Source organism: Coregonus lavaretus, assembly GCF_964263955.1.
Source record: "Coregonus lavaretus genome assembly, chromosome: 1".
Taxonomy (NCBI): Eukaryota; Metazoa; Chordata; class Actinopteri; order Salmoniformes; family Salmonidae; genus Coregonus; species Coregonus lavaretus.
The window spans coordinates 81,465,413-81,476,561 of NC_139988.1; the positions used below are offsets into that span (position 1 = coordinate 81,465,413).

The 11,149-nt window shown below is 43.8% G+C and overlaps 1 protein-coding gene across 2 annotated transcripts in view; it reads left to right on the forward strand.

Annotated features, from left to right (window-relative positions):
* Positions 1-10,567, forward strand: part of usp22 (ubiquitin specific peptidase 22) — a 44,273-nt gene extending 33,706 nt beyond the window's left edge. Inside the window, exons 7-13 of one of the 2 annotated variants that reach the window (XM_084160796.1) lie at positions 2,225-2,327; positions 2,814-2,972; positions 3,208-3,334; positions 3,507-3,598; positions 4,656-4,718; positions 4,874-5,023; positions 9,127-10,567. In XM_084160796.1, the coding sequence (XP_084016922.1) occupies positions 2,225-2,327; positions 2,814-2,972; positions 3,208-3,334; positions 3,507-3,598; positions 4,656-4,718; positions 4,874-5,023; positions 9,127-9,169 (737 nt within the window). In that variant the 3' untranslated portion in view covers positions 9,170-10,567. Of the gene's footprint in view, positions 1-2,221; positions 2,328-2,813; positions 2,973-3,207; positions 3,335-3,506; positions 3,599-4,655; positions 4,719-4,873; positions 5,024-9,126 lie in introns of both variants that reach the window. The other variant, XM_084160795.1, reaches the window with a different exon arrangement.
* Positions 10,568-11,149: the final 582 nt, after the last annotated feature.

The window sequence follows — 11,149 nt, forward strand, 5'->3', positions numbered from 1 at the left end:
ACTAACTGACTGACTACCTAGATGAGATGAGGCTACTAAATGACTGACTACCTAGATGAGATGAGGCTACTAAATGACTGACTACCTAGATGAGATGAGGCTGCTAACTGACTGACTACCTAGATGAGATGAGGCTACTAACTGACTGACTACCTAGATGAGATGAGGCTACTAACTGACTGACAGCCTGAATGAGATGAGGCTACTAACTGACTGACAGCCTGAATGAGATGATATTACTAACTGACTGACAGCCTGAATGAGATGATATTACTAACTGACTGACAGCCTGAATGAGATGAGGCTACTAACTGACTGACTACCTGGATGAGATGAGGCTACTGACTGACTGACAGCCTGAATGAGATGAGGCTACTGACTGACTGACAGCCTGAATGAGATGAGGCTACTGACTGACTACCTGGATGAGATGAGGCTACTAACTGACTACCTAGATGAGATGAGGCTACTGACTGACTACCTAGATGAGATGAGGCTACTAACTGACTGACTACCTAGATGAGATGAGGCTACGAACTGACTGACTACCTGGATGAGGCTACGAACTGACTGACTACCTGGATGAGATGAGGCTACTAACTGACTGACTACCTACATGAGATGAGGCTACGAACTGACTGACTACCTGGATGAGATTACTAACTGACTGACTACCTGGATGAGATGAGATTACTAACTGACTGACAGCCTGAATGAGATTAGATTACTAACTGACTGACAGCCTGAATGAGATGAGATTACTAACTGACTGACAGCCTGAATGAGATGAGATTACTAACTAACTGACAGCCTGAATGAGATGAGATTACTAACTGACTGACTACCTAGATGAGATGAGGCTACTGACTGACTACCTGGATGAGATGAGGCTACTACCTGACTGACAGCCTGAATGAGATGAGATTACTAACTGACTGACAGCCTGAATGAGATGAGGCTACTAACTGACTGACTACCTGGATGAGATGAGATTACTAACTGACTGACTACCTGGATGAGATGAGGCTACTAACTGACTGACTACCTAGATTAGATGAGGCTACTGACTGACTATCTGGATGAGATGAGGCTACTAACTGACTGACTACCTAGATGAGATGAGGCTACTAACTGACTGACTACCTAGATGAGATGAGGCTACTAACTGACTGACAGCCTGAATGAGATGAGGCTACTAACTGACTGACTACCTGGATGAGATGAGATTACTGACTGACAGCCTGAATGAGATGAGATTACTAACTGACTGACTGCCTGGATGAGATGAGATTACTAACTGACTGACATCCTGGATGAGATGAGATTACTAACTGACTGACTACCTAGATGAGATGAGGCTACTAACTGACTGACTACCTAGATGAGATGAGGCTACTAACTGACTACATAGATGAGATGAGGCTACTAACTGACTGACTACCTGGATGAGATGAGATTACTAACTGACTGACTACCTGGATGAGATGAGGCTACTAACTGACTGACTACCTGTATGAGATGAGGCTACTAACTGACTGACTACCTGGATGAGATGAGATTACTAACTGACTGACTACCTGGATGAGATGAGGCTACTAACTGACTGACTATCTGGATGAGATGAGATTACTAACTGACTGACAGCCTGAATGAGATGAGGCTACTAACTGACTGACAGCCTGAATGAGATGAGATTACTAACTGACTGACAGCCTGAATGAGATGAGATTACTAACTGACTGACAGCCTGAATGAGATGAGGCTACTAACTGACTGACTACCTGGATGAGATGAGGCTACTGACTGACTACCTGGATGAGATGAGGCTACTGACTGACTGACAGCCTGAATGAGATGAGGCTACTGACTGACTGACAGCCTGAATGAGATGAGGCTACTGACTGACTGACAGCCTGAATGAGATGAGGCTACTGACTACCTGGATGAGATGAGGCTACTGACTGACTACCTGGAAGAGATGAGGCTAACTGACTGACAGCCTGAATGAGATGAGATGATATGAGCTGAGAGGCTACTAATTGACACAGTCACTCATTACATAAGCACTGATTGTGTTAGATTGGCTATGTGTCCTCCTCCACCATCCCCCTTTCTCTCACTCCGTCTCTCTGATAATGTGGTAAGGGGGATCTGATAATGTGGTAAGGGGGACGGGAGGGTTTATATGGTAGTTCTCAATTGTGTCCCTGTGCTCACCAAGGAGATGGTAACGGGAAGAAGGCTAACAACCCCAATAACTGCAACTGCATCATCGACCAAATCTTCACTGGAGGCCTGCAGTCTGACGTGACATGTCAAGTCTGCCAGTAAGCTCCTCTCTTCGTGTGTGCTTGTTTGTCAGTGTTTTTTTTTCTTCTATGTTACATTTATGCTTCACCCTTACTTAGTGTGTGTGTGTGCTCTTGGTGCATCATGTTTTACATCACTCACTGTCAGTCCTGGTCTGACCCCCTCTCCTCTGCAGTGAGTCAGGGAGAGTGGGACTGATTTGAACAGACACACACCACCCACTGTTTCACTCCCTCTGCTGTAGCAAGTCCCCTACTGGACAGTGGTCTACCCCCACCTGGTGAACACATGGAGCATTACACTATATTAGTTTGATACACTGATATAGAAACATTTGTGCAACATTTTGAATACATGCATACATAGATGCATGCAAACTAATATTGTCAAAGTGTTGTGACTACTTATATGGTGGGGTCATAACATGGTCCCATAGGCTTCAGGTCTGTCAAAGCCCAAACGTTAGTGCCATTCCCTCAGACTCCTCCCCTCTCGTCCTGTAGTGGTGTTTCCACGACGATAGACCCGTTCTGGGATATCAGTCTGGACCTGCCGGGGTCGTCCACACCCTTCTGGCCCCTCAGCCCCGGGGGGGACGGCAGCACACTCAACGGAGAGAGCCACCTCTCAGGGGCCACCACGCTCACAGACTGTCTACGCAGGTATCTCATCCCTTTATCTCGATTTCTCCCTCTATTTCTCTATCCCTCTCTCCATCTATCAGGGGCCACCACTCTGACTGTCTACTCCGGTACCTCATCACGATTCTCCACTTCCTGTTTGTCTCTCTAGTCTGCTGTCCAGCTCTCTCCACATCCAAAGGGGACACCACCAATCTCTTTCACACACACACACACTCACGCAAGTGTGTTCTGACCATGGTCCCGTCTTCCGCAGATTTACCCGACCAGAGCACTTGGGGAGCAGCGCCAAGATCAAATGTAGCGGTTGCCATAGTTACCAGGAGTCCACCAAACAGCTGACCATGAAGAAGCTCCCCATTGTGGCGTGTTTCCACCTCAAAGTGAGTGTGTGTGTGTGTGTGTTTTCTCTGTATTTGTGTAAAAGGTAGTGAGAGCTCCAGGTTTAGTTCCATTTTCCACTTCAAACTCATGTCCTACCACTTATCGCTCTACCCGCTCTCTTTCTTCATCTTATTTTTCTCTCTCGCTCTCCTCTTTCTCTCCTCTCCCCAGCGGTTTGAACACTCGGCGAAGCTGCGGAGGAAGATCCCTACGTACGTCTCCTTCCCCTTAGAACTGGACATGACTCCCTTCATGGCCTCCAGGTCAGTCTGAACAATGAGCCAGTCCCACCGTGGAAGAGATGAGGGCTGCATCTCAATAGTCTGAAGTCACTTCCTCATATTTTCACCAGGTGAAGTCACCAAGTGAAAGTCAGCCCACTGATGGTCTCCTTGCTATGTAGCTTTCACGTGGCAATTCTCAAATCAGTGCTAACGAAGGAAGGAGACAAGGAAAGGAAGCCCCAAGGAAAGGAAGCCCCTTGAGTCAACTGAAATGCAGCCCTGCTCTCTCATAGAATTAAATAGGTGTGTGTGTGTGTGTGTGTATGTGCTGTCAGACCAACCACGCCCATTTTCTGTGTATGTAATTGGTGTGTTAACTTAATTAGCCAAACACGTGTGTGTGTGTGTGTGTGTGTGCGCGCGCGCACACACTAACGCAGAACTCCCTGTGCATATCCCCTGATGCACAGCATGTCAAAACAACACCTGCTGCTGAGGGGGACTCAAATGGATTCAGATCGCTCTCCTCCAGAGAGAAAGAGCGATGCCAGGAACTGCATTAATTAATTGACTGAATGAATGTGTGGGTATGTATGAAAGAGATGCGTTATATTGTTGTGGAGGTGGGAATGTAATCTCTAGGGTTAGTATCTCACCAGGCAGTCAGTTAGGGGCCTCATTAGAAACCGTGCATGGCAGGGTGAGGTGTTAATGTCATAGCGAACTCAACTTCATAGGGGTGCTTTAGGATTCATTGTAATGTACATGTGTGATATTAAAGGGATCGTTCACCCAAATTACAAAATCACATTGGTTTCCTTACCCTGTAAGCAGTCTATGGACAATGTGAGATGGCATTCCATGCTTTGGTTTAGTTTCCCTGGTACTGTTAGCGTTAGCATGTGGAAACAGTGCCAGGGAAACTAAACCAAAGCATGGATTGCCGTCTCACCTTGTCCATAGACTGCTTTACAGGGTAAGGAAACCAAAATGTGATTGTCATTTTGGTGAACTATCCCTAGAGTGAAGTCTAAAGATGGCTTAGTATGACAACCTTTGTTCATCGTTTCTGACATGTTGTCTGTGTGTCTTTCAGTAAAGAGAGTAGGATGAACGGACAGTACCAGCATTCAGTAGACGTGTTCAACAACGACAATAAGTACGTGCACTGTCCCTCTAACAATGGTACTAGATTGCATATAAAGAACAATATAATGACAGTGAATTGGCTCTTATGTTCTCTTTTGCTTTGACTTGAACCAATTCTCACCTATTTTCTGCCTCGCTTCTTATCTCTTTTTCTGTCCCTCCCAGGTATTCTCTGTTTGCGGTGGTCAACCACCAGGGTACTCTGGAAAGCGGTCACTACACCACGTTCATCCGGCAGCACAAGGACCAGTGGTTCAAGTGTGACGACGCCGTCATCACCAAGGCCAGCATCAAGGACGTGTTAGACAGTGAAGGGTAAGCTCTGAAAATATAGCCACAGGAAGTAGGGGTTCTGAGGGTGCTGCAGCACCCCCTGAATTTGTTTTTTGGGGGGTGAATATTAAACATCAATTTTTTGAAAAATACAAATTGTTCACAAAAGTAGTACACTGGGCTTTTACTAGTATTATCGGACCGATATAGACGTCTGTAGCGTGGGCGTTTCTTTGTTGTTGCAGCATCTCTGCTTTGCCAAAAAAAAGGTAGTTGTATGATTAAGAACAGTAAGATTCAATAGTTGGAATTGTAAGAGTTGTTGCCCTGTCCCTTTCTCTGCAATTGTCATTCTAATGGGATCCAGAAAGAACAAAATCATGTCCTCAAACATTGACATAAAAATTTGCAAAGTTATGGGCAAAGACCCAAAACATCCACATCAAATTAAATATTTTTCTTGATCAAATATATCAAGCAAGTATTTGTATATGTCACAAGTATTATCAGATTAACTGTTTTGTACATATAATTATCAGACTCAAGTTACAAATGCTGTTAAACACTCAAATACATTTAGTTTACATTTTTTCACAAAAGTAGTGCACTGGGCCTTTACTAGTCCTGTATTAGCGTACCGATATAGAAATCTTCAGCACAGCCAATATTTTTTCTTTCTGCATTTGCCCCCACCTCCGCGGCTATGCCTGTAGTGGTTTAAAATTAATATCTGACCCTGTAGTGGTTTAAAATTTATATCTGACCCTGTATTACTGGTTAGGGGCAACTTTTACCTACTTCAGCTACAGTTTATAGGCTGTGGTCAGTCAGTGGAGACGTCCGCTCCAAATGTAATCCAAAACTCCATCTCCCCTTTCTGTTGATTTATCTTGTTTGTTCATTATCATTAATAATTACTTGTATGTATGTATGTATGTATGTACGTACAGTGGGGAGAACAAGTATTTGATACACTGCCGATTTTGCAGGTTTTCCTACTTACAAAGCATGTAGAGGTCTGTAATTTTTATCATAGGTACACTTCAACTGTGAGAGACGGAATCTAAAACAAAAATCCAGAAAATCACATTGTATGATTTTAAAGTAATTAATTTGCATTTTATTGCATTACATAAGTATTTGATACATCAGAAAAGCAGAACTTAATATTTGGTACAGAAACCTTTGTTTGCAAATACAGAGATCATACGTTTCCTGTAGGTCTTGACCAGGTTTGCACAAATTGCAGCAGGGATTTTGGCCCACTCCTCCATACAGACCTTCTCCAGATCCTTCAGGTTTCGGGGCTGTCGCTGGGCAATACAGACTTTCAGCTCCCTCCAAAGATTTTCTATTGGGTTCAGGTCTGGAGACTGGCTAGGCCACTCCAGGACCTTGAGATGCTTCTGGCTGTGTGTTTCGGGTCGTTGTCATGCTGGAAGACCAAGCCACGACCCATCTTCAATGCTCTTACTGAGGGAAGGAGGTTGTTGGCCAAGATCTTGCGATACATGGACCCATCCATCCTCCCCTCAATACGGTGCAGTCGTCCTGTCCCCTTTGCAGAAAAACATCCCCAAAGAATGAAGTTTCCACCTCCATGCTTCACTGTTGGGATGGTGTTCTTGGGGTTGTACTCATCCTTCTTCTTCCTCCAAACACGGCGAGTGGAGTTTAGACCAAAAAGCTCTATTTTTGTCTCATCAGACCACATGACCTTCTCCCATTCCTCCTCTGGATCATCCAGATGGTCATTGGCAGACTTCAGACGGGCCTGGACATGCGCTGGCTTGAGCAGGGGGACCTTGCGTGCGCTGCAGGATTTTAATCCATGACGGCGTAGTGTGTTACTAATGGTTTTCTTTGAGACTGTGGTCCCAGCTCTCTTCAGGTCATTGACCAGGTCCTGCCGTGTAGTTCTGGGCTGATCCCTCACCTTCCTCATGATCATTGATGCCCCACGAGGTGAGATCTTGCATGGAGCCCCAGACCGAGGGTGATTGACCGTCATCTTGAACTTCTTCCATTTTCTAATAATTGCACCAACAGTTGTTGCCTTCTCACCAAGCTGCTTGCCTATTGTCCTGTAGCCCATCCCAGCCTTGTGCAGGTCTACAATTTTATCCCTGATGTCCTTACACAGCTCTCTGGTCTTGGCCATTGTGGAGAGGTTGGAGTCTGTTTGATTGAGTGTGTGGACAGGTGTCTTTTATACAGGTAACGAGTTCAAACAGGTGCAGTTAATACAGATAATGAGTGGAGAACAGGAGGGCTTCTTAAAGAAAAACTAACAGGTCTGTGAGAGCCGGAATTCTTACTGGTTGGTAGGTGATCAAATACTTATGTCATGCAATAAAATGCAAATGAATTACTTAAAAATCATACAATGTTTTAGATTCCGTCTCTCACAGTTGAAGTGTACCTATGATCAAAATTACAGACCTCTACATGCTTTGTAAGTAGGAAAACCTGCAAAATTGGCAGTGTATCAAATACTCCCCACTGTATGTATGTATGTGCAGTGGGGGGAAAAAGTATTTAGTCAGCCACCAATTGTGCAAGTTCTCCCACTTAAAAAGATGAGAGGCCTGTAATTTTCATCATAGGTACACGTCAACTATGACAGACAAAATGAGAATTTTTTCCAGAAAATCACATTGTAGGATTTTTTATGAATTTATTTGCAAATTATGGTGGAAAATAAGTATTTGGTCAATAACAAAAGTTTCTCAATACTTTGTTATATACCCTTTGTTGGCAATGACACAGGTCAAACGTTTTCTGTAAGTCTTCACAAGGTTTTCACACACTGTTGCTGGTATTTTGGCCCATTCCTCCATGCAGATCTCCTCTAGAGCAGACTTTCAACTCCCTCCAAAGATTTTCTATGGGGTTGAGATCTGGAGACTGGCTAGGCCACTCCAAAACCTTGAAATGCTTCTTACGAAGCCACTCCTTCGTTGCCCGGGCAGTGTGTTTGGGATCATTGTCATGCTGAAAGACCCAGCCACGTTTCATCTTCAATGCCCTTGCTGATGGAAGGAGGTTTTCACTCAAAATCTCACGATACATGGCCCCATTCATTCTTTCCTTTACACGGATCAGTCGTCCTGGTCCCTTTGCAGAAAAACAGCCCCAAAGCATGATGTTTCCACCCCCATGCTTCACAGTAGGTATGGTGTTCTTTGGATGCAACTCAGCATTCTTTGTCCTCCAAAAACGACGAGTTGAGTTTTTACCAAAAAGTTCTATTTTTGTTTCATCTGACCATATGACATTCTCCCAATCCTCTTCTGGATCATCCAAATGCACTCTAGCAAACTTCAGACGGACCTGGACATGTACTGGCTTAACCAGGGGGACACGTCTGGCACTGCAGGATTTGAGTCCCTGGCGGCGTAGTGTGTTACTGATGGTAGGCTTTGTTACTTTGGTCCCAGCTCTCTGCAGGTCATTCACTAGGTCCCCCCGTGTGGTTCTGGGATTTTTGCTCACCGTTCTTGTGATCATTTTGACCCCACAGGGTGAGATCTTGCGTGGAGCCCCAGATCGAGGGAGATTATCAGTGGTCTTGTATGTCTTCCATTTCCTAATAATTGCTCCCACAGTTGATTTCTTCAAACCAAGCTGCTTACCTATTGCAGATTCAGTCTTCCGAGCCTGGTGCAGGTCTACAATTTTGTTTCTGGTGTCCTTTGACAGCTCTTTGGTCTTGGCCATAGTGGAGTTTGGAGTGTGACTGTTTGAGGTTGTGGACAGGTGTCTTTTATACTGATAACAAGTTCAAACAGGTGCCATTAATACAGGTAATGAGTGGAGGACAGAGGAGCCTCTTAAAGAAGAAGTTACAGGTCTGTGAGAGCCAGAAATCTTGCTTGTTTGTAGGTGACCAAATACTTATTTTCCACCATAATTTGCAAATAAATTCATAAAAAATCCTACAATGTGATTTTCTGGAGAAACATTTCTCAATTTGTCTGTCATAGTTGACGTGTACCTATGATGAAAATTACAGGCCTCATCTTTTTAAGTGGGAGAACCTGCACAATTGTTGGCTGACTAAATACTTTTTTCCCCCACTGTATGTATGTATGAGTGTGAAATCTTATCGTTGACGTAAGTGTTGATTCTCTCTCTGTTCTCAGGTACCTCTTGTTCTACCATAAACAGTTTCTGGAGTACGAATAGTCACCTTCCTTCAGCACTGATGTCAACAGCCACCAAGAGTCTTGCAACAACAAGATGGCAACCTGAAACTTTACATCAGTGAAGATTTTAAGCTGGGGGAATGGAGGGAAAAGAAAATGAAGCATGCATCCTTTCTGAATAAAGGACACTCAAAAACGAATCTGCACTGAAGCTACTAGGATCTACTTGATAAGGAGGAAGAGAGTGGGGTGGGGGAAGGGAGATTGCAGGATGGAGAGTGAAAGGAGGAGTGTGACTATGGAGGCTTTGTTGGAAGAGAAGGCGCTTCCTTCACTTTCGCTCTCTCTATCGCCCTTTTTCTCTCTTGTTCCAGACAGACAGACAGGCAGATGGAGGGACAGACTGACCGTGGGCACATCTCATCAAAACTGTCAACTTCACATTCAGTTATTTTATCATTTCTGAATTCCATAATTCCACCCACACACACACACCCATCTACAAGTGACCAAGCATTTTCAAAGGAGGAAATACATTTGGTTGTCTAATTTCATTATGCATTATTATTGCGCGGACTGCAAAACAAGCTGACAAATGGTATTTAGAATATTGCAAAGACAAAGTGATTACTATAATCGTTGTTTGTGACTTTTTCGTTTTGAAAATACTGTATGATTAATCTAGAAGACATCTGACTGAGTTGAAGAAGTGGAGTGTGGTTCTGTGAAAAAGCTATCCTCTTTTCTTTTTTCTTTTTTTTTACTTTTCGCGAGGGCAGAGAAAATACATAAGTATATTTTTATAATGAATATGAGTCCTTGTTTATAGTTCCCCATCCTCCCCTCTCCCTCGAACAACCCGTCCTTGTTATGTTGTGCAGTCAGTCATGTCTTTTTCAAAAAGAGAAAAAAAAGTTATGCTTCATCTCATGAGACTGCTGTTGTGGAGCTTGTTTCACATTTGTTTGTTACTTGTGCTGATGGCATAATTCTTGTGTTGCTGACATATGGTTGTGAATTTGTTTCAGGTGATGCGTTTTTGTGAAGAAGAAGAAAAAGACTAGCACTATTCTTACCAAGTGTGTATCCTGCCGGAGACAGTGACTCGATCTGACACTAGTAAACCTTGTCCACATGTTGCTCTAATTCCATGTATGCACACACGTTGTGCATATGTTTGTGTACTGAATCAGTACTTCCATTCAGCATGCTGTCTACGATGGATATAAAGTCGGTGTCGGATGAGTTTTTTTTCACATTATTATATATGTTAAAGTATGTATGTATGCTAAAAAAAGAAACCAAGGTATAAATTGAGTTACGTTATCGGCCAAGGATCAATATGTTCTAGTCAAGACTACATCCCCAACACTTTATTTGCTGCAAGAACTGGACACTGATGGTGAGACCCAAAATAAACATCTATATCTATACTCTCCTATGTGCTGCAGGGTTTTATTAGCTTGTTCAGGATTTACTGGAGGTCTTTCATGGCACATGGAGGCCACCCACCTGTGAATGTCCAGCCAGGTCACCTGTGATAGTCGGTATTTGATGTCTGAGCATGTCGGGAGATGACGCGGAAACCTGCCACTAGGGGGCAACAGTGAGTGCTTAAGCATCTGCCTCCGGTGCCAAAGGTTGCATGTTCAAATCCAGCAATAGAAATATGTTTTAGAGATTTTTGTTTTAAGCCTATCCCAAACTATAACCCTTACCTTAACCATTCGGAGTTAATGCCTAACCTTAGGCATTAAATCCGAAATCTTAAACTTAACCTTAAACACAAACTTTGTAATTTGACTTTTGAGAAACATGGATGAACGTCTAATTCTGACTGTGAGAGCTAGTTTTAATGTCTCCCGAGAGATGGAGAGGGTGTGGGGCGGCAGGTAGCTTAGTGGGTAAGAGCGTTGTGCCAGTAACCGAAAGGTCGCTGGTTCTAATCCCCAAGCCGACTAGGTGAAAAATCTGTCGATATGCCCTTGAGCAAGGCACTTAACCCTAATTGCTCCTGTAA